The sequence below is a fragment of the Pseudonaja textilis genome, chromosome 6 (genome assembly GCF_049901715.1).
Source record: "Pseudonaja textilis isolate UNSWEBS1 chromosome 6, rPseTex1.2, whole genome shotgun sequence".
In the NCBI taxonomy this organism is placed as follows: domain Eukaryota; kingdom Metazoa; phylum Chordata; class Lepidosauria; order Squamata; family Elapidae; genus Pseudonaja; species Pseudonaja textilis.
Window position 1 is genome coordinate 49,817,294 of NC_141995.1, and position 24,290 is coordinate 49,841,583.

Below are 24,290 nucleotides of genomic sequence, written 5' to 3' on the forward strand. Positions count from 1 at the left end.
AGAGTTTAAAAGAGATGCATACTGAGTGTGGTGTCTGCTGGGAACAAACATGAGTTTATCTTGTGTTGACTTTGGATATCTGTGTTCCTGGTTGTTCTGACCCAAACCTTGTTCCGAGGAAACAAACACCAAATGGAGGTAACAGCAAAACCTTTTAATGATTCTTTACAAATTCCATTCCTTCCCAGTTAAAAGGCTGTTTCAAACTGATTGTCTCTGATAAGGACAAGCCTTGCCAAGGTTGTGCAAGGCTGCCAAGAACCCTAGATAAAATTGCCAAGAAATATTTCAAACACAAAGAGTCTCCAAACACCAACCAAGATATTCTGAATGTCCACAAGGCTTGAGTGCAAAAACTTCTTTGCTTCCTGGTTTCTCAACTGGCTTTTATCTCTTAAGGGAGGGGCCATTACCTTGCAGCCTTACTCCCAAGTCGTCCATGTGCTGAAGCTGCCCTTTCCTTCGAGCAGCCCTGCGCACATGCGCACTGGGCACGGGCTCCTCGGGTTCCTCTTCATCACTGCTGCCAGCCTCCACAATCTCCAAAGGCAGCATTCCACTCCCTGATGGTCCTGGCCCCGTCCCTGCATCACACACAGACCCCTCATCTGAGTCCTCACTCTCCGAGACCTCAGCCGTCCACACCTGCTGCCAGTGAACCACAACACTGGTGCCTTCTCAACCGTGTTGAATTATAGCTGTAACTTCACGTCTGGAATTCCTTCTTTTGCCCTGCCGAACTAATTACCTCATTTTGCCTTGATTGGACTTATAAAGTTTTTGTTGACCATGTTTTGGACTTGATTCTCTGCAGCCCAAGGCTGTTCCTGGAAGACTTTTTCTCCAGCCCAGAAGGTAACCAGGGCATTGGGGGCAAAGCTGGAGCTAATAAAGGGACTTCTATTGATTATCTGATTGTGTTGGCTTTGTGCCAAGTCCCTTTGGGTCATCACACTCTTCAGCCAGGCTAATTCTTCTGCAAATATTAGTGCTGGCCTATAGCCCTGATATTTTGGGGGTGCTCTCCCATAGGTGGGCAAAATCCCCACATATTTTCTGAGCCTACACAAGGTCAACCTCTCCTTTTGTTGATATACAGTCGACTGCAAATATGCCTCATTTGCAAAGTCTTGCAACTGTATGAGAATCACTATGCATTAACTCCAGAGTTATAACAAATATTTTTAAATATACACCACCGACAGAGTATCCCACACACTTGCAAAGCTATTTTTTATAAAAGCCTATGAAAACAACTTCTGACTCCTGGCAGAACTGAAAGAAATACTTCAGACCCAGCATTGCAATTGGAAACCTTGCAAGCTTGGGCCCTGTTTATGTTGGCAGGAGGCAGCCAAAAGCAATTCACATCAGCAGAGAATTAAAAATGATGAATAGAGCTATGGCGATCCTATACCCAACCATCTCCCCATTGCTTGCTTCACCCATGGCTATCAAAGCTGTGTTCCTTCAAATTTCTAGGTTTTATCATATCACAAGACCTAAAATGGACACCTAACATAAAAAATGTCATCAAAAAAGCACAACGAAGAATGTTCTTTCTGCGCCAACTCAGAAAGCTCAAACTGCCCAAGGAGCTGCTGATCCAGAGGAATGATTGAGTCTGTCATCTGCACCTCTATAACTGTCTGGTTTGGGTCTGCAACCCAACAAGACAGACACAGACTTCAGAGGATAATTGAGGACCTGTATACTGCACAAGTCAAAAACAGGGATGTGAAAATATTTACAGACCCCTCACATCCTGGACATAAACTGTTTCAACTCCTTCCCTCAAAACAATGCTATAGAGCATTGCACATCAGAACAACTGGACACAAGGACAGTTTTTTCCCCCCGAACACCATCACTCTGCTAAATAAATAATTCCCTCAACACTGTCCAACTATTTACTAAGTCTGTGCTACTATTACTGTTAATCTTCTCATCGCTCCTAATCATCCATCCCCTCCCACTTGTGACTGTATGACTGTAACTTTGTCGCTTGTATCCTTACGATTTATATTGACTGTTTCCTAGTATGATTTGATGGCTTATTGTACCCTATGACTATTATTAAGTGTTGTACCTGATGATTCTTGATGAATGTGTCTTTTCTTTTATGTACACTGAGAGCATATGCACCAAAGACAAATACCTTGTGTGTCCAATCACACTTGGTCAATAAAAGAATTCTATTCCATTCCATTCTATTCCATTCTATTTTCAAAGTCCAATTCTGGACATGTATTCAAAGCAAAATGTTTAAAAAAATGAAAAAGGGAAAAGTATAAGATGAAAACTGGGGGCCTACCAAACGAATCCTGATGTAGATCTCAGTCAAGTTTGAATAAGATAACTGGAGGGTGGAAACAGACCTATGAACATTTTCAATCTAAAATACAAGCAGGGTTGACTTGAAAATTCAAATTCTCATCCACAGTAGAAATTACAAAAAGGTAACCCCATCATACCCCCCGGTGTTCCTTGGAAGGACAGATACCAAACTTACCAGCTTTAAGACTTAACAGAATAGAATAACAGAGTTGGAAGGGACCATGAAGGCCATCTAGTCCAACTCCCCATCCAAGCAGGAGACCCTACACTATCTCTGACAGGTGGAAGTCTAGTCTCTTCAGGAAAGCTTCCAGGGATGAGGCTCCCACAACTTCTGAAGGCAGCTTCTGTTCCATGGATTGATTGTTCTCACTGTCAGAAAGTTTCTCCTTATTTCCAGGTTGAATCTCTCCTTGTTCAGTTTCCATCCATTATTCCTTGTCTGGCCCTACAGATGCTTTGGAGAACAGCTTGACCCCTTCCTCCCTGTGGCAGCCCCTCAAATATTGAAAGATGCTATCCTGTCTCCCCTGGTCCTTCTCTTCACTAAACTAGCCACGCCCAGTTCCTGCAACTGTTCATCATATGTTTTAGTCTCCAATTCCTAATCATCCCTTTGCTCTTCTCTGCATTCTTTCTAGAGTCTCAACATCTTTTCATATCGTGGTGACCAAAACTGGATGCAATATTCTAGGTGTAGTCTTACTAAGGCTTCATAGAGTGGTATTAGTGTCTCCCTTGATCTTGATTATTAATGCGATTTAGGATTGCATTGGCTTTTTTGGCTGTCGCTGCACACTGTTGGCACATCTTTAACTGGTTGTCCATTAAGACTCCAAGATCCTTCTCACTTGTGGACTTCTGGCTGAGGAATTCTGGGAGCTGAAGTCCACAAATTTTAAAGTTGCCAGGTTTGGAGATCTCATCTTGGACGGCTAGCCAAATCTAAGTGTGGCCTTTGCGGTTTACTCATTCAGTACTCATTAGCGCAATGCAGAGCCCAATCTGTTATTGTTGTTTTCAATGTACATATTTCAGCAGGGAGAAGATATTCAGCAGGAAGAGGTTGGACTATAGAATTTCGAAGGTCCCTTCTAGCCCTAGGATTCTATGTTTTATCTGTGCATGCAACATACCTTACTAAGCCAGGTTTGTAGCTCAATTCTTCCCTATGACAGAGCTCCACTGTGTGGCTGCAACAAGAAATTACTGTGGTAGAAGGAATACAGGAATGTGGGAGGCAGGACGGTAATAGATAAAACTTGGTGAAAAAGAAGAGAATCGCTGAGCTGCTCCTAGTTCTTACAGATCCTCCTGGATTACTAAAGTGTGTGAAATATGTAGCACCTATTGTGGTGGTATTGAAAACATCGTAAGGATTTCCTTCCATGCGTTCAGCCTTTTTAAAATGATTTGTTGAAAGGTTCAGCCAACACAGGGATACAATCAAGATCAAGGGAGGCACTAATACCACTCTATAAAGCCTTAGTAAGACCACACCTAGAGTACTGCATCCAGTTTTGGTCACCACACTATAAAAAAGACATTGAGACTCTAGAAAGAGTGCAGAGAAGAGCAACCAGGATGATGAGGGGACTGGAGACTAAGGCATATGAAGAACAGTTGCAGGAACTGGGTCTGGCTAGTCTAGGGAAGAGAAGGACCAGGGGAGACAGGATAGCATCTTCCAATATTTGAGGGGCTGCCACAGAGAGGAGGAAGGGGGTCAAGCTATTTTCTAAAGCGCCTGTAGGTCAGACAAGGAATAATGGATGGAAACTGAACAAGGAGAGATTCAATCTGGAAATAAGGAGAAATGTTCTGACAGTGAGAACAATCAACCCATAGAACAGAAGTTGCCTTTCAGAAGTTGTGGGAGCTTCATCCCTGGGAGTTTTCCAGAAGAGACTGGACTGCCATCTGTCAGAAATAGTGTAGGGTCTCTTGCTTGGGTGTGGGGTTGGACTAGATGACCTAAAAGATCCCTTCCAACTCTGTTCATCTGTATCTAGCGTTTTGCTCTCCGTCCTGCTATTTCCTGCTTGCTCTTTTAATTCTTATAAGTGGTTGATGTGTCCAGCAGCTCAGGGAATTGTCTCCTTCAGGAAGTAAAACCCACGTCTGCAACTCGTGGTGGATTATAGAGGTATCTCTGGTGCAAGATTGGAAACACACACACACACACACACCCCGAAGGGAATATGGTTTGCAGGGCAGATCAATAGAAAATCAGAAAGAAAATTGCAAGGAAAGAAAATTGGCAAACCTTCTAGAATGGTCTCTAATTCAGCAACCGTATGGGTAGCCCTTGAATTATGGCCACAACTGAGCCCCAAATTAGTGTTGTTAAGTGAGTTTTGCCCGTATGACCATCTTCCTTGCCACAGTTGTTAAGGGAATCACTGCAGTTGATCAGTTAGTAACTCAGTCGCTTAAGTGAATCTGGCTTCCCCATTGACTTTGACAAGTGGTTTCCCTATACCCAACTCCATTCTAGCACTGATGACATTACCTAGCTGGGACAGGAGAAGTCTGCAAGAAAACAACCAAGCTCAGAGAGCACCAAGGACGCCAGTCTTCCTCCTCCTCCTCCTCCTCCTCTCCCCCTCCACAAATCCCCCTCCATTCTAGCACTGATGACGTTACCTAGTTGAGAAATGAGATGTCTAGAAAACAGCCAAGCCCCAAGGAGGCCAAAGCAATGATTGCATGCATGGGTTATTATTATTTTATTTCTGAAGCCTGCAGAGATTTGTGTTCAATCCACCTCCACAAATTTATCACTCTTGAAGAGACTCTGATGGTGGAAGCAAAGGGCCAACATGTGACAATTCCTTTCTAGAGAAGATAGTCCACCTTGCTGATCTGAATTCAGGCCATTTCCTCTTTTTCCCATGCTTCGCTCCTAAAGAGAGCGAAACCTCGCTGAATGGCCTCCATAAAGCCATGACACACAGTACACTGTGTTGTGCGTTGTGTTGTTTAAAAGGAATCTCTTTATCTATTAATAGGACACAGAAGAAGCTCAGATCATATTTTAGGTCACGGTCCTGGAGGATTAGGTGTAGTCGTCAAAGCGTTTGAGCTGTCCGTCTGCAGAAATCCCGCAGCTGGCTATTTTTCCCAGATCTAAAAGTCCTTCAAACCAGTGTGAAATGTGAAATGTAACTCTGCAACTCGATTTGAGTGTGTGAGAGAACGAAAAGTTTCACATATCTGCCACCTCTGTGTAGAAAGCGGCAAAAAAAAACAAAACCCTAGATCAGTGCAGATAGAAAATAGAATAACAGGGTTAGGAGGGACCTTGGAGGTCATCTAGTCCAACCCCCTGTTCAAGCAGGAGACCCTGTATCCTTCCAGAGAAATGGCTGTTCTTAAAAACCTCTCTTCCAACCGTATTATTCTATGTTGCAATATTCAAGCTTGCCGTGTCTTATTGTCATTGATCACTTCAGCAAGCTTTTTGGTTCTGGATTATTATTATTATTATTCTTCACACAGTCAGTCAGAAGTTCAAATTGGGTTTGGCATTTTGGTCTACCTATCGAGTCCATACCAAGGACCTGGGATAGGCAAATCTGGATGTTTGATGGTGTTACAGGTATGATATCGCCGCAGGATGGAAGCTGTTCCAAGTAAAGCTGCCTTCTGCAATTGACCGATGGCAAATTTGTCAATGCCACTGATGGTGTTGGCTGTTCAGTCTCTTCTTTAAAACCTCCTTTCCAACCGTATTATTCTATGCTGTAATATTCAAGCTTGCCCTGTCTTATTGTCTTGATCACTTCAGCAAGCTTTTTGGTTCTGGAATATCATCATCATCATCATCATCTGATACTACGCTGGCAGGAATAGCCAATACCCTAGATGATAGGCTCAAGATCCAGATGGATCTTGACAGAGTTGAATCCTGGGCCCTATCTAACAAAATGAAATTTAACGTAGAGAAAAGTGAAGTCTGACACTTAGGCAAGAAAAACCCAAAGTACACATATAGGTTGTGTGAAACCAGGCTTGACAGCAGTAACTGTAAGAGAGAAGTTGGAGTCTTAGTGGACAACCCATTAAATATGAGACAGAAGTATGCGGTGGCAGCCAAAAATTTGCAAAAATGCAACTTAAATTTTTTTTAAAAAAATGGAATATAATCCTTAGGCCAACAAGTTTCATGTGATTATATATTCTAAAACAGTGGCTCCCAACCTTTTTTGTCCCAGGGCCCGGTACCGGCATCAGCATGCACGACCAAGGCAAGGTGAGCCGAGTGACCGGCCAGCCAGACGTCCGCCGCTTCTCCCTGCCACCTTCAATTCCTCCTTTGTACATTTGTCGATGGGCTTTTTGGGCTCTTTCTTAATCTACTCCTAACACGAAACTCCACCACCATCGGGATGGCTCTTCATTCGAAGCCCCCCCCCCCTTCGACGAAACTAAGGCGCGAGGATTCCTTCAGCACCCAAATGCCACTTTCCAACCGACGACTGACAAGCTCACCCAGAAGCACTTTCTCAAGCGCTGTCAAAACAAGATGGTGGCACCCACTTCTTTGCGGCCCGGTAAAAAATGATCCCGGGGCCCGGTGGTTGGGCACCACTGTTCTAAAACATAGATCCTAAGGATTAGATTTCATAGAGTGTTTGAAGACCTGGACTGATATTTGGAATATTGTTAAAACTGCAGGGGTGGGCTTCAAATATTTTAGAAAAAGGGTTCTCTGCCTGGGTGCTGGGTGGGCATGGCCAGGGTGGGCGTGGCCTAGTCAGCCTCCTGCACCACAGAGGGGTGGGATCTGTTTTTGCCATCCCCGAGCCTCCAGGAGGACAAAAACGGCCTCCATGGACTCCAGAGGCTCTCTGGAAGCGGGAAATGGGCCCATTTCCGGCCTTCCTGAACTTCCGGGAGTCCATTTTTCACTCTCCCCGAGCCTCTGTGCATGCCCTGCACTCCCCTCCATCCAAAACGGGCCGCGTGAGGGCTCCTGGGAGGGGAGGGGTAGGCAGGGCCAGCCAGGGGTGGGATTTGGGAGTTCTCCCAACTGCACAGAATCTTAGCTAGGGGTTCTCCCGAACTCCCGCTAACCCCCAGCAGCCCAGCCCTAGTTAAAAGCAAACCAAACAAAAATGCCCTAAAATTTGCACGAAAGAAAGCCGTCCCCTGCTACACCGACCACAACTAAAATACTAATTTTGGTAGTCAATAGTAGAGTCCCAAGAAAACACACCCATTAACCAATTTAAAATTAATTTATCGGCATAAACTATATAATACTACACATACTGACAGCGGCCAGAATAGCTTACGCGCAAATGTGGAAAGAGCATAAGGCCCCAACGGAAGAATAAATTTTACAGAAAATGGCAGACTATGCAGAAATGGATATGCTCACACTTAAAATAAGGGAAAAAGAAGAATCTGACTATTATTCAGTTTGGCATAGATGGTACATATGGCTAGGAAAGAGAGATAAGAATGGATAAAGACGACTGTATAGAAGAAACCTCAAGAAAGTAATACATAGATAGGTAGAAAGATAAAATAGATAAAGACAGATAATAAATAAGAATTATAAATAAAGACAAAGACTACTAAGAGTACGTACGAATAGATGATGGAAATATGGATTAATACTGAATGTTGATGCAAATACTGTTGAAAATGTAATCAAGATGGGTACTGGTGGAAAGCAATGAAAATTATTTGAAAAAAATAAATAAAATTAATGTCATTTCCTTTCTGTGGGAATGATAGTACTCATGTTTACCTGGAAGCTCTTAATGCAACTGCGAATGTTAATTTGGAAAGCTGTGATACATTAACACCTTTACGTGTTGTATGCCTTCAAGATCTAGAGCCATTATCACAGTTTAGATCGCTAACCAGGAACAGATGTTACCCCCTCGAACTACAGTATGGTTCACAGTAAAAAAAAAAAAAAAAGCTAAAGAGTTTTCTCTGTATCAGTTTACGAATTTGACTAATTTACTAATTTTAGACCAGTTGTCCAACTTAGCAAATGGAGAATCTGTGCAGATTCTCAATCATCCAGTCACAGTTGGCCCAAAAGTGCTTTTTGCAAGAGATAACTGGACTTCCTTGTTTTTCTTTGAAGATCTTTCGCTTCTCATTCCAGAAGCTTCTTCAGCTTCTGAGAACTGAAGAAGCTGTCTTCCTGAGAGCTCAGGAAGCTTCTTGGATGAGAAGCAAAACATATTCAGGAGTCAAAAACTGACAAAGACATGCTGCGATTCTTCCAAATAGATCTCCTTATTGTTCTGACCCAAACCCTTTTCCAATAAAACAAACACAACAAGGGTACAGAACCTTCTAATGCTTCTTACGAATCCCCGGTTAAAAGGATTCTGAAACTAATTAACACAAGCCTCACCAAAACTGTGTGAGTCTGTCAAGAATCACAAATAAGAAATAATTTACAACACAAGAGTCTTCAAATACCAAAATACTGCAATGTCCATGAGGTTGGAGTTTCAAAACGTTTTTGCTTCCTGCAAAGAACGCTCACTTCACAGCTGGCTTTTATCTTCTTGAAGGCAGGGCCATTACCTTGCAGCCTTACTCCTGAGTCATCCGTGCTGTTGCAGCTGCTCTTTCCTGCGAGCAACCCTGCATGCACGCAAACTTGGCACAGGCTCCTCAGGAACCTCCTCATCGCTGCTGCCAGCCCCCACAATCTTTGATGGTCCTGGCCCCTCATCTGGGTCCTTGCTCTCCTCAGCCATCCGCAACTGCTACTGGCTAACCACAACACTTATGATTTCACACCTATAGACTGAATCTTGCCAAACTAAAGCGTATACTATGGTAACTATTAAGGAGGAGCTGTCTTTACCCTCTTTCTCTCACACAAGCTATCTAAACTGACTTGTCGCTTGCTTCTCTGGAGGGCAGCCCCTCCCTCCTAGGAATCCAAACAACGTCTCATCACATCTTGGTTGTCTACAGGTAGACTCAGCTTATGACCACAATTAAGCCCAAAATTTCTCTTGCTGTGAAATTGTTTTGCCCCATTTTATGACCTTTCTGGTGAAAAGCGGTCATAAATCACTTTTTTCAGCATTGTTGCTACTTTGAACAGTCACTAAATGAACTTCTGTAAGTTGAGGACCACCTGTACAGATGGAGAAGACCATACAAAAGGACTGACTTAACCTTTCTTTGCCTTTTGGGGCACATCATCTAGGCTAGGGGCAAAGTTTAAGATCTGTGGGCTGGGGAATTCTGGGAGTTGAAGTTCACGAGTCTTTAAAGTTGCTAAAATCGGCCACCTCTTACCCCCAGCCTGCTAGATCAATCGCTCATCTCCTCTAGCTTTAACTCCAACTCCAAACTATTCACTTACCTTGGTTTGATCATCGGCTTTGAAAACGTAGCAGATACTTGGCCGGTGTGGGGACCCATCTCTGATCAAGCAGGCAAAGTAACTGGGATCATCACTGTTGTGAATCAACTTGTGGACATCTTGAGGCCGACACTCAAAGAGGCTGGAACAGATCAAAGGATCCCACTGCTGGTTTTTCCCTGAGTCTGCTTCACACCGTATCTTGGCGGGGGAGATGTAGATCCGAATTTGGCGAACGTCAGGCTCTTCCTTTGATGGCTGAAAGCTGAGCTGTCGGATCTGGGCTACGATCCAAGGAAGCATGGGCATCGTGGTTAAAGAATGGACCGGCATCGAACCGATCAGCTGAAGGCGGAAATCAACAGAACCGTCATTGGATGCCTCCGGGTTTTTCACACTGAATGACAAAGGTTCCATTTTTCAAAAATTGGGAAAGGTGCTACCTCAACCCAATCAGTCAGCCACTCTTGAAATTCTAAAACGGAAACAAAAAATTATTATTAGCGGATGTAATAACTTCTTTCCATTCCAAGAATCGTGCCAACAATGACACTAAACAGCCCTATTTCAATTTTTCATTTTGTTTATGCCATGCTACCGAGTTTCCCCGAAAATAAGACCCTGTCTTACATTTTTTTTGCCACCAAAAAAGGCACCAGGTCTTATTTTCGGGGGATGTCATTCATCGACTAACCTCACTTGCGCACGTCGCCCCTGGCCTCTTTTTTTGCTGCCAGAAGCCTTCAGGAATTTATTCTTCTGTGGCTGGCAAGGCTTTCCTAAAGGCCTCTACAGCCGATAATGGAGCTCCGGATCAATCCGGAGCTTTTTTCTCAGCTCCAGAGGCCTTCAAGAAAGCCTTGCCAATCTTGTCGGCTGCAGAAGAAATGGGCTGGCATGACATGTGTTGGGGTGTGCGAGGCCTGGCTACAACCTTCCAAAGGTAAGTAATAGGGCAGCTCCACACACACACCCCATCCCCACCCTACCTTAATTTTTAATCGTGCATTCTGGAGTGGGCGGGATCTTAATTAGGGCTTATTTTGGGGGTAGGGCTTACATTGGGCACATATGTAAAAATCAAGCTAGGATTTACTTTCAGGGTAGGTCGTATTTTCAGGGAAACAGGGTACTACAACCAATTTATTATTCAGGATAGGTCTTATTTTGGGGGAATGTTACCCACTGACTAAACTCACTCGTACGCATCACCCCTGGCCTCCTTTTTGCTGTCAGTGAAATGAATAAATTGTTAAATTTAAATTTAAAGATTCTAGCAGTGCTGTGATCATTATTGTGTTTTCCCAAAAATAAAAACCTGTCTTTTTTTTTTTGTCACCCAAACTGCACAAAGTCTTATTTTGGGGGGATGTCATCCACTAACTTCACTTGCACACATCATCCCTGGCCTCCTTTTCGCTGTCAGAGGCCTTCAGGAACTCCTTCTTTTACTGCCAGCAAGGCTTTCCTGAAGGCCTCTGCAGCCGATAACGGAGCTCAGGATCGATCCAGAACTTTGTTCTCAGCTCCAGAGGCCTTCAGGAAAGCGTTGCCAGCCTTGCTGGCTGTAGAAGAAATGGCCCGGCCAGGCAGGTGTCAGGGTGTGTGAGGCCTGGCTACAATTATCCAAAGGTAAGTAGTAGGGCAGCTCCCCATCCGCACGCTCGCTTAATTTTTACCCTTGGACTCTGGAGTGGGTGAGATCTTAACTAGACTGTGCAGAGATGGATAGATTGCACCTTAAAAATAAAGGATAAAGAAGACACAGAATATTACCTAACATGGAATAGGCTTTACGAATGGCTAGAGGTAAGAGGTAGAAATTAGGTGAAGAAAGATTATTGTTATGTATGAATTAAATATAAAGAGGGTTTATAATTATAAGCATTTTAATATAATTAACAGACTCTCTCTCCCTATAACAACGAAATACCACCCATGCATCATCACAAAATCTCCAGAACTGTAAAGCCTACAAACTTGAAATTTGGCACGTATGTTCCTCTCGGCTTCTAGGGACTCACTAAGAAAGGGTTTTTTGAAATGACCATCAGAGCATTAGTATTCCCTATATTATCATTATCAACACGCTCTGATGCTAAGGAGTTCTACTCCCCCTCCCCACCCGAACAGAAATCTGTTCCAAATGCAAAACACAAGCAGAGGAGTTTCAGTTTCAGAGCACCAAGAAGCTTTCGTACAGAACAGTTGAGCTAAGCCACATCCAGCTCCTTGCTGTCTCCTTGCTCACACAGCAAATACTCTTTCGGTTTCCAAACAGCCCTCAACTCTCTCACACACTGACAGGATGCTAGCCAGATGAATACCAATGGATGCTGGTAGGCAGAGGCAGAATTCCCGCCCCCCAAATTATTTTCTTCCCCCAAAACTAAGCCCGACCACATAGTTTCGTAGCAAAGCACAGGTATCAAGCTAGTTACAAATAAGAGAAAGCTACTTAAAAACTATTCTGTTATACATTATTATTATTATTTTTGTAAAAAGCTTTTTATTTTTATGTTTCAAAAAATATCTCTTTTAGTGAACATCGCGGTTCCAGGTTTTTACATTTCCATATAAACATGACTTTAGTTACATATTCATCTTTCACATTCAATTCCATATCATATCATTACATTTATAATTTCTATAAATTTTCTCAAACATCCTTATATTCTTCACACTTATTATATATATTTCCTATTCGTATCTTCTGTTATACCATTATTATTGCTATTTGTATACAGGTTAATATCTAGGTTTGTTTCCTTCTTACTTTTTTGGTAAATGATACGCCCTGACAATACACTGTATTCAAAATGTTTATGAATAAAAGACAAAACATTAAACAAAAAGGATAAAGGATTTATCTCTTGCCGTGTTTTAAAATAAAGTCATTCCCGGAATCACACAGGACCGTTCTGGAATTCTTTCTCTCATGCTGGCAAGTGGCAGGTTTCAAATTACTCTGAATGCCACAATGCTTACATGCCCAAGGGATCCCTTTCTGAACAGATCCCTAGACAGGACAGAGAACATCACGCACACATACACAACTTTTGCACACACACACAAACTTTAGCACTGGCCTCTTGTTCAGGAACCAGACAATCAGCCCAACTAGCAACTTGTTTTTGCTTTTTAAATGCATTGGCAATCAACACAGGAAACCTCCAACCAGCGGTGGGATTCGGCCAGTTCGCTCCCCTTCAGGAGAACCAGTGGTTAAGCTTCTGAGCAGTTTGGTGAACCGGTTGTTGGAAGAAATCATTAGGGCAAAGAACCAGTTGTGAAATTATTTGAATCCCACCACTGCTTCCAACCAGATAAGAGCATCAAAATAAAAGCTCATTTTTTAAAAGCTGTCATTTGCGCAGAGGGGTGTCCATCATTTGAAACTTTCAAGAAGAGATTGAACTTCTGATTTGTCAGAAATGGTGTAGGGCAAGGGTGGGCAAACTTTTTGGCTCGGGGGGCCTCGTTAACTTTTAAAATTTGACAGACGGGCCGCCACCTGGTGTCGAAATGCCTGTCATTACAAGTCAAAATCAAATGAATGCAATCATTCAATCATTCACATCAAACCTTAATTCTGTACCAATCTTCGGCGGGCCGGATTAAAAAGACCAACGGGCCGGATGTGGCCCCCGGGCCGTAGTTTGCCCACCCCTGGTGTAGGGTCTCCCCCTTGGGCAGGGGCTGGACTAGATGACCTATACCCATGATGGTGAACCTATGGCACGCATGCTACAGGTGGCACGCAGAGCCATTTGTGCCAACATGCGAGCTGCAGGCAAACTTATCTCACTGCGCATGCGTGTGCCTCACAGCTGATTTTCGGCTGGTTTGAGGCCTTTTTCGGCCTCCCAGAGGCTTTAGGAAGGCTTCTGCAGGCTTTGCAGCCTGAAAACTAGCCCTGTTTCATCACTTCCTGTTTGTCCGGAAATACCGGAAGTGACAAAACAGGCCTAGTTTTCGTCTTGAAAAGCCTGCAGGAGCCTGCAGAAGCCTTCCTAAAGCCTCTGGGAGGCCGAAAAAGGCCTCAAACTGGCTGAAAAGCAGCTGTGAAGCACAGTGCAGATAAGGGGCGTGGGTGGGTAGGGATTGCACACGCATGCTCAGGGGGCGTGGGGGGCACGCATTGCCTTCTGGGTGCTGGCACCCCACCCCCAAAAGGTTAGCCACCACTGACCTATAAGGTCCCTTCCAACTCTGTTAATCTGCAATCTGATGGAAACTGAACGGCTATAAATGTTCAGGGAATTCCCAAAGGGGCGAGCCAAGAGCCTCAAAACTCAGCTCCATCACTTTCCCCCATTCGGGTCTTTTAATATATATTTTATATGTGTGTGTATGTGTGGTTTTTCTTTCTTTCTTTTTTTAACTTGAACATATCATCTTCCATTAAACAGGGTGTTGTTTGGGTCTCTTGTGCTATTACAATCCAAATTTACAGTATTCGTTTACATTGCTAATAATTCTCTAATCTTACAATAATAATAATCATAATCAGCATTATAACTCTATTCATTTCTCCCTCCTAATGTATCTTTGAATGAAAATATATTAGGTATAATGATATTAACAATCATATTAATAACCACCATCATATTGCATACAACTCTATCTTAATATATATTCTTTATTTCACTCCCCTCCATTTATTTCTCACTTTTTATTCTCCAACCATCCATAAAACAGCTCCCTCGTCACATAATATATTCAGTTTGCTCTTTCTCCTTTATAGCAAGCGTTAATCTGTTCATTTCTGCACATTCTAACACTTTTCTAATTCCATTCTCATCTGTAGGGATCTCATTACTTTTCCAATTTTGCACAAATATAATTCTATTAATACAGATATAATGAAATATGCATTTCCCTCCCCCCCTCAATTGGATCTTGAAAAGATTTTGGGGCACCAGAGAGAAATGTGTATGGAATGAATTATCAACACTTTGCCAAAAAAAAAAAAAAGTGAGGAAAATACAGATACAGATTAACAGAGTTGGAAGGGACCTCGTAGCTCATCTAGTCCAACCCCACGTCCAAGCAGAAGACCCTACACCATTTCTGACAGATGGCAACCCAGTCTCTTCTGGAAAGCCTCCAGGGATGAAGCTCCCACAAACTTCTGAATAACAGAATAATAACAGATGAACAGAGTTGGAAGATACCTCGCGGGTCATCTAGTCCAACCCCAACAAGAGGACCCTACACCTTTGCGATGGCAGTCCGTCTCTCTGGACCCCAGGTGGCTCCCCTGTTTTTAGCAGGGGGAGGGAGGCCAAAACCCCCTCCCCTAGCAGGAGGCCAAAAATGTATTCCTGCCTGTATTAATTTATCCAAAGGGAAGATTCAAAGGCCAGGAAGTCTCCAAGAAACTGCCCTTAGGGACCCCAAACTAAAGAGTTAAAAAGACCCCGACTTTCCCGAAGTAAAAGAACTTTAACTGCTTTCCCGTATTCCTCCTAGTAGAAGGTTCCACTTTCTCTTTCCTTGACTTGTTGGCCGTACCTCTCTCTCTCTCTCTCTCGTCTTCTTCCCTTTGAGGTTTGAAAGCCTCCCCTGAACTGGGGGGGCAGTCCTTGGGGGTGGGGGGAGATTATTTGCACCCCTCTTTTGCTGAAAGCCAGGCTGGCCAGCTCCCTTTACCCCAACTCTCCCGGGTCGCCTCTGCAAAAGGACGGGGAAGACACACAAGTGTCTCTCTCTCTTTCTCCGCCTTCCCGGCCGGCTGTGGTTGCAAAGAAGCGGCCAAGGGGAAGGGTCGCTTTGAAGCGGCCAAGGGGGAGAGCTAAGGCGACCCCCGCGAGGGTTAGAGACCCAGCGCCTGGCCGGGAAAGGCGGTGTGGGGGGGGGTTGTCCCGCGCCGCCTTACCTGCTTTCTTTTGGCGGCGTCTCTGCTTCGTTCCTTCCCTCCCTCTCTTCCTCCTGGGGGAGAGGAGCCCAAAGGCTGGAGGGTGGGTGGGGAGGGCAAGAAGTGCGCTTGCTTAGAGGGAGGGGGTAAAAATAGAAAGGTCCTTGGGCTGGGCCGGGAATGCAAGACAGAGATGGGGGGGATGTTTCTGTGAGCTGGGGGTTTTCTGGCAGTCGTTTTATGACCCAACTAGGGAATGTTATCAATGCTAGAACGGAGCAGGGTTTGCAGGGAGGAGGAGGAGGAGGAGAGAAAGAAAAGAAAGGTAGGGTTGTTTGTGGTCTCTGAGTTTTATGGGTTTTTTTTTTTTGCAGATGTGTCGTGACCCAGCTAGGTCACAACCTCCGTGTTAGAAGAGAGTGGGATTTGCGAGGAGGAGGAGGAGGATTGTGTGGTCCCTGGTGCTCTCTGAGCTTGCAGACCTTTCATCACCCAACTAAGTAACATCATCACTGCTAGAAGGGCAGGGGGGGGAGAAGTAATTAATAATAACAACAACAAAAGAACAAGAATAGTAATAACAACTCAGCCAGCTTTGAAAAAGAAGTGGAAAAAAAAAAATCACGAAATATCACGACCTGGCCATCGAAACTACACGGTTATGGATGAAACCTGTGACAGGGATATACCCCTTGGTACCATGTCCGAGAATTTTACAAAACACATCAAGAAATTGCAGCTTCCTGCAATAACACCAGCAGAACTGCAAAAAAACCCTGTGCTATTCCGAACATCGTACATCTTAAGAAGATACTTGGTTAGTAGCTAGGATGCAGGCAGCAAAAACCTGTATCAACTATCAGTGCCAGTTACTGATATTTGTGGTACATTTTTCAATGTTCAGTCAGCTGACTTTCATGTTTAATGAATAAAAGAAATAATAACAACAACAATAATAATAACAACAATAATAATAATAACAATAATCCTAAACACTTGGGAAGTGTTCGACTAGTGATTTGTGATACGTAACCCAGCACATTTATTTCGTTTGCTGTGTACACTGTTGTTTTTTGTGTATAATAATAATAATAGTAATAATAATAACCCAGCCAGCTTTCATGCCTAAGGCAGGTCTAGAATTCACACTCTCCCAGTTTTCTAGCCGGATGCTCTAACCACTAGACCAACCAGGCTTTCATCCGGGAAGGAACCTGGTGCGATCCTAAAGGAGCTGATTGAAAAACGAGTATGGTAGAAGGTAACCTCTTCAAAGCTGAACATTTTAGCGCCTGCTTTCTCTGCAAGAATAGGAAGTGGTTTCCCATGCGGTGTAGGGGATTTATTTTGTTTTAGCCCGTAGCTTCCTGGGGGGGCCTCAGCTGAAGGACTAGCCAGGCCCAATTTTGCACAGTTTAAAAATAAAAAATAAATAAAATCAGCTATAGTGTTAAGCCCAAGTTGGACAATGACAACACAAGACCTACAGACTTGAACTGATTTCTGATAAACAAAACCTTACTCATTCGTTTTAATCAACTTCTTGAAGGTAAAAACATAAAAGCTGCGCTCATGTATGTAAGTTGTATGGGGAGCAACGCGTGTCTAGGCTTTGGAGGAAAACACGATCTCTAGGCTGTCCACTCAGCTGCTGTTTTGAAAATGCCGACAATTTCCCCAGAAGGCTTTTAACAGAGCTTGAGAGTGTAAGAAACTGACTAGATGTGGTGATTAGCTAGCAAAATGACCAGGCCTCTTTTGCTGCTGCATATAAACCAACTTAAAGCAAAGGTGATCTGACTCGGGCTTCCCAAAATCATGATAAAACCCCTTTTATTTGTTAAAGGGAATTCCTCCCCAGCAAAGTCCCGGCAAACAGTCTTCCAAGAGATTGCACAACTACAAACCTTTATCAGGCTTGGAGAGCTGCCAGGCCAATATCTTCCAAACGCCACACTGTAGCAGCAATTACTTGGCAAGAAGTCAGGAACAGATCTTCACCCTCATGAATTGAAGTAATTGTCTCCTGCAGACACCACTCCCCTTTCACTCCTCTTCATTCCCCATGGAAGGGGCCATTCACCGTCCGCCTTTACTCCCATGTTGACCTTTGTTCCTTAGCTGTTCCCTTCTCCTGGCAGCTGTGTGCATGAGCACACTGGGAACAGGCTCCAGCTGTTCTTCTTCTCCACTGATCTCCATCTCTGAAGGCAGCTGATAACTGTTGGACAGCCCTGGCCCCATTTCTGCCTCCGACACAGGGCTCTTGTCTGAGCCTTCCCATCCTCCAGGACTGGCCCATGTTCCACCCCAACCTCCTCACTGTTCGAGTCTGCCACCAATTCGGCTGGCCACTGACCACATCAAAATGTTTAAATGGCAGTGAAGGTGACTGGGGAGGGAAGGGGGGGATGACCCAAGCTTTTACAAATAGTCCTTGACATATGACAGTTCATTTAGTGACCATCCGACCAGAAAAAGCAACTTAACGACCGTTTTTCACACGTGTGACCATTGCAATATCCCCACGATCGCATGATCTAAATTAGGCTGTTTGGCAACCGTCTCATATTTATGATGGTTGCAGTGTCCCATGGTCATATGATCTACTTTTATGACCACCTGACCCGCAAAGACCATGGGGCAGTCAGCTTTGCTTAACAACTGTGTTACCAACTTCACCGCCGCAGCAATTCCCTTAACAACGGTGGCAGGAAAGGTCACGGAAATGCGGCCAAACTCACTTCACCCACCTCTCCCTTAGCCACAGCAACTTCGGACTCTGTTGTGGTTCCATCCGGAATCCAGTACACAAAGGTACAGGCGTTCCTCGACTTATGACTGCAACAGAGCCTCACCTTCCCGTTGCTAAGCAAGACATTGACGAAGCGAGTTTGGCCCTGTTTTCATGACTTTTCCTGCCACATTTGGGCAGTGAACGCTGCCATCGTTGAATTAATCGGACGGTTGTTAAGTGGATCTGGCTCCCCCCCCCATTGACTTTGATGGTCAGAAGGTCACAGAAGGGGATCGTGTGACCCTGCTGGGACGCTGCGACCGTCATAACTGTAAGTCAGTTGCTAGGCATTCAAATGGCCATGGGGATGCTGAAATGTGTCGGAGGAAGATGAACAGCCGACAGGGAGTGGGAGTGTGGCTCCATCGGCTGTGGAGGAAACTGGGGAAGGGCAAAGTCTGGCTGGGCAGAGCAGGGAAGAGGTAGAACAACGGAGAGGGAATTCAGAGGAAGATCCAGGCCCAACCCCTCTTCATCCTAGGGCACACAGGGAGGAACGGAGAAGGGAGCAACGTGGGTTACATGGGGGAGGAAAGGGCCCTGATTCGCTTCATTAGCCACACCTGGGAATAAGAGATTAAAGGAGATGCCAGCTGAGTGTGGCAGCTGCTGGGAACAAATGTGAGTTTATCTTGTGTGTACTTTGGTTTTCTGTGTTCCCAACCGTGTTGAGTTATTGCCGTACCTTCACGTCTGTCCCACCACTGAGCACACCCCTTATTTTTGGGCCTCCTAGGCCTCAGAGAAGCCTCCTGGGGAGTGGTCTTGTTCTCAGAAGGCTTCCCTGAGGCCCAGGAAGGCAATAATGGAGCATTGGGGGGGGGTGCACCCCCCCATGTGCCCCTTTTTGCTTCCTGGGCCTCAGGGAAGCTTCCTGGGTGAAGCAGTAAGATAGCGAGGGGGATCCCAGCACAGCTGATCGTTGAGAGGGGGCAAAACAAAAGGAGTGACTGGGTGAGGGGAGAATGAAGTCAGTGATGTCGGGCATGCGCGATAAGGACTGACTGGGTGGGGTGAGGAGGGGCCAGCCAGGGGCATGATTTGCTGGTTCTCCGAACTCCGCAAAAACGTTACAACCGGTTCTATAGAAACAGTCTGAACCGGTAAAATCCCACACCCTGACTCCACCGTATTGTGTATTACTGTTCATTCTACGTTCCAGTTGGCTGGGCAATTCTGGGAGTTGACGCCCACACACCTGAAAGTTGCCAAGTTTGGAAAATACGGCGGTGGTGTGTAGTTTTTATCTGTGGCAGCAAGCGTATCTTTCCGGTGGGTAGCTTTTTGCTTATGGTTATTATGCACTTATAATGGGACGTGGTGGCTCAGTGGCTAGGATGCTTCGCTTGTCGATCAGAAAGGTTGCCAGTTTGGTGGTTTGAATCCCGAGTGCTGCGTAACGGAGTGAGCTCCCGTTTACTTATCCCAGCTTCTGCCAACCTAGCAGTTCGAAAGCATGTAAAAAAAAAAAATGCAAGTAGAAAAATAGGGACCACTTTGGTGGGAAGGGAACAGCGTTCTGTGCGCCTTCGGTGTTTAGTCGTGCCGGCCATATGACCACGGAGACGTCTTCGGACAGTGCTGGCTTTGTAACGGAGATGAGCACCGCCCCCCAGAGCCGGAAACAACTAGCACATATGTGCATAAACCCTTACCTTTATGCACGTATGGTTATGTACTTACAACCTACAGTAAACACACTCCTGCTTCTCCGCTCCACCTTTGCTTGATGTGGTGGATATTCTGCTGTGTACCTTTAAAGTTTTATTCAAAGCTTTGTGGAAGGCAAATAAAATAGAAAGAGACCACAGACATAGAGACTTTGATTCACGTATATGCTGCTTTTTAAATACATTTTATTTCTATTACTAATTTGCTTAGCTAGAGCAGAAGAAAGCAGAAGGAAAAATTGGAACAAATAATAAGAAATTGCACGGCTCTTCAAATTTCCGGTGATATTCTTGAACTATTTTTAGAAGTAGCATGAAGCTAGACTCTTAAAACAGACAATCCAACAAGGTCAATCTTAGCCATTATCTTTATATTTAATGTGTGTGTGTGTGTGTGTGTGTGTGTGTGTGTGTGTGTGTGTGTGTGTGAATAGAGACAGACAGATGAAGAAAGATGTTAGAGTTAGATATATAGAGAAAGATGTTACAAAGATGATAAATAGATAGACAGATATGACAGATAGAGAGAAAGATGATAGATGATAAAGATAGGTATAGATAGACTAGCTCGATACCTGTGGTTCACTTACGAAACCAGTTTTTGAGTAGGAAAATAAGGGGAAAAAAAATTCTGCCTCTGCCTACCAGCATCCATTGGTATTCATCTTGCTAGTGTCCTGTCAGTGTATGAGAGAGTTGAAGGATGTTTGGAAACTGAAACAGTATTTGCTCTGCGAGCAAGGAGGAGACAGCAAGGAGCCTGGGTGTGGCTTAGCTCAACTGTTCTGTACTAAAGCTGCTTGGTGCTGTGAAACTGAAACCGAAACTCCTCTCCTCTGCTTGCGTTTTGCATTTGGAACAGGTTTTTTTTTTCAGGTGGGGAGAGGGAGTAGAACTCCTTAGCATCAGAGCGTGTTAATGATAATAATATAGGAAATAGTCTAAATGCTCTGATGGTCATTTTGAAAAATTCTTTCTCAGTGAGCATCTAGAAGCCAAGAGGAACACATGGGCCAAATTTCAAGTTTGTAGGCTTTATGGTTTTGTAATGATGTATGAGTGGTATTTCGCTCTTATATAGAGATAAATAGATAAATGATATACAGATGATAAAGATAGTAGATGATGATGATGATGAGATAGATAGATAGATAGATAGACAGACAGACAGACAGACAGACAGATAGATAGAGATGACGTGAGATGGAGAGACAGATTTGCAAATGCAAGAATTTGCCTGGCTATTTGTAACCCACGGCTTAATTATTGTTAGATTCAAAGCCTGCTTATTAAAACCAAATGGAAAGTTTTTTTGTTGGCTTCAGGAGCTTTGAATCAGGGCAGATTCTTTCCTTATGACATGTTTATTTTCTCAGGTCTATTTTTATATTTTAAAAAGCTCTCGGTGTATACAGCTCCTGAACTTTGCAAGAGTATTAAGGGCAGCATGGATTTCTAGCAAAGAGCAAGGGAGAGATCTGATAACGAGAGGGAGGGAGGGAGGGACCTCATGGGCCGGGGATGGTTGTTTTCACGGAGGAGATAAATTCACCCGCTTTTATGGGTGACTCGATTGAGGGCACAACTCATGTTGTTGCTTGCCAGAAATTCCGAGCTGCTGTGGCTTTGGGGCAACATCTTCGCTGCTAGAGCATAGTGAGTCCTGTGACAGTTTAAAGACTTGCAAGCCTGCATTGTGACATGAATTTTCATAAAAGTATTTTAGCAGAATATACAGGTAGCCCTCAACCTATAACAATTCATTTAGTGATGGTTCAAAGTCTACCATCTATTTATCTATCTGTATCTCTCTCTATGTATCTCTCTCTATGTATCTATCTCTATCTATCTCTATGTATTTCTCTCTCTCTCTCACTATCTCTCATCTCTATCTCTATCGTTATCTATTTCTCTCTCTCTCTCTCTCTCTCTCTCTCTGTAACTATCTATCTATCCACCCATCCATTTATCCATCCATCTCTCTCTCTCTCTCTATGTATCTATCTATCCATCAATGTATCATCTATCCATCCATCTATCCATCCATATCTATCTATCTATCCATCTATCTATCTATCTATCTATCTATCTATCTATCTATCTATCTATCTATCTATCTATCTATCTATCTATCTATCTATCTATCTATCATCTATCTATCCATCCATATATATCTATATCTATCTATCTATCTATCTATCTATCTATCTATCTATCTATCTATCTATCTATCTATCTATCTATCTATCCATCCATCCATCCATCATCTATCTATTATCATCTCTCTATCTTTCTATTTATCAATCATCTACCTTCTTTCCCTCTCTTCTTTCTTTTCTTTTTTTTCGCTCCACCCTCCCTCCCTCCCTCCCTCCCTTTTCTTTCTTTCTCCATTTCAGATATTTCAAATATTGACAGCTCAAAGAACAGGACTTAAGTAAGCAGAACTTGCATTACAGTCCAACCAGCATTATTGATTTCGACATATTCCGGAATTGGTTTTTGTTTCCGAGCTTTATTTAAAAAAACTTTCACTTCTGCTTAGCCCCTCCCTTCCTGAGCCCCACTGAGTCACCTCTTTGCATTAACTGCACAACCAGCTGAAAATAAGACATCCTGCCTCCTTCCATGCTTCACGTACACACTAGTTTCACCAGGAACACAAAGGAAATACCCAGACACTTCAAACAGCCTAAACACGAGATAACATTTACTTGTTTTGTGTAAATGTGATCAATAAAAGACAAGCCCATTTGAAGCAATTTGTAAACAAGCTTCATCGATATACGTACATGAATTTAAAGACACCACAATGGTCTTTCTAGCATGAATATATAAGTTTTTAAATACCAGTTGCATTGACCATTAAGTACCAGTACAAAATGAGCATCATCCTGATTAGAAATCATCAGGCATAATCTCTCTCTCCCTCAACACAACACACACTCTCTACATATAAATATACCCCCCACTCTCTCTCCCTGCCCCTCCCCCCCATCTCTCTGTGTATACATATATATACAGGTGAAACTCAAAAAATTAGAATATTGTGCAAAAGTTCATTTATTTCAGTAATGCAACTTAAAAGGTGAAACTAATATATGAGATAGACCCATTACGTGCAAAGCAAGATAGTTCAAGCCGTGATATGTCATAATTGTGAGGATTATGGCTTACAGCTCATGAAAACCCCAAATCCACAATCTCAGAAAATTAGAATATTACATGCAATCAATAAAACAAGGATTGTACATAGAACAATATCGGACCTCTGAAATGTATAAACATGCATATGTACTCAGTGCTTGGGTTGGTCCACTACTGCCTCAATGCGGCGTGGCATGGAAGCTATCAGCCTGTGGCACTGCTGAGGTGACCAGGATGCTTCAATCACGGCCTTCAGCTCTTCTGCATTGTTCAGTCCCATGTCTCTCATCTTTCTCTTGGCAATGCCCCATAGATTCTCTATGGGGTTCAGGTCAGGCGAGTTTGCTAGCCAATCAAGCACAGTAATCCCACAGTCATTGAACCAGGTTTTGGTGCTTTTGGCAGTGTGGGCAGATGCCAAGTCCTGCTGGAAAATGAAGTCAGCATCCCCATAAAGCTTGTCTGCGGAAGGAAGCATGAAGTGCTCCAAAATCTCCTGGCAGATGGCTGCGTTGACCCTGGACTTAATGAAGCACAGTGGACCAACACCAGCAGATGACATGGCTCCCCAAATCAACAGAGACTATGGAAACTTCACACGGGACTTCAAGCACCTTGCAGTGTGTACGTCTCCATTCTTCCTCCAGACTCTGGGTCCTTGGTTTCCAAATGAGGTGCAAAGGTTGCTCTCATCAGAAAAGAGGACTTTGGACCACTGAGCAACAGACCAGTTCTTTTTTTTCTTTAGCCCAGGTAAGAAACTTCTGATGTTGTTTGTTCAGGAGCAGCTTGACAAGACTAATACGACATTTGAAGCCCATGTCCAGGATCCGTCTGTGTGTGGTGCTCTTGATGCACTGACTCCAGTCTCAGTCCACTCCTTGTGAAAGTCCCCAACACTTTTGAATGGCCTTTTCCTGACAATCCTCTCCAGGCTGCGGTTATCCCTGCTGCTTGTGCACCTTTTTCTTCCACATAACTTTCTATTCATGTGCTTTGATACAGCACTTTGGGAACATCCAACTTCTTTTGCAATTACCTTTTGAGGCTTTCCCTCCTTATGGAGGGTATCAATGATGGTTTTCTGCACAACTGTCAGGTCAGCAGTCTTTCCCATGATTG

At 43.8% G+C, this 24,290-nt stretch overlaps 2 protein-coding genes across 8 annotated transcripts in view; one reads left to right on the forward strand and one right to left on the reverse strand.

Annotated features, from left to right (window-relative positions):
• The window catches only part of TBC1D1 (TBC1 domain family member 1), a 92,642-nt gene extending 77,007 nt beyond the window's left edge, over positions 1–15,635 (reverse strand). For 4 of the 7 annotated variants that reach the window (XM_087936571.1, XM_087936569.1, XM_026699859.2 and 1 more), the window contains exons 1-2: positions 15,576–15,635; positions 9,695–10,169 (exon numbers count right to left, since the gene is read on the reverse strand). In XM_087936571.1, coding sequence (XP_087792697.1) covers positions 9,695–10,111 — 417 coding nt within the window. In that variant the 5' untranslated portion in view covers positions 10,112–10,169; positions 15,576–15,635. The other 3 variants (XM_087936570.1, XM_026699858.2, XM_087936567.1) reach the window with 3 other exon arrangements.
• Positions 1–24,290, forward strand: part of LOC113435791 (toll-like receptor 6) — a 458,202-nt gene that overhangs the window by 233,928 nt on the left and 199,984 nt on the right. The window lies entirely within an intron of this gene.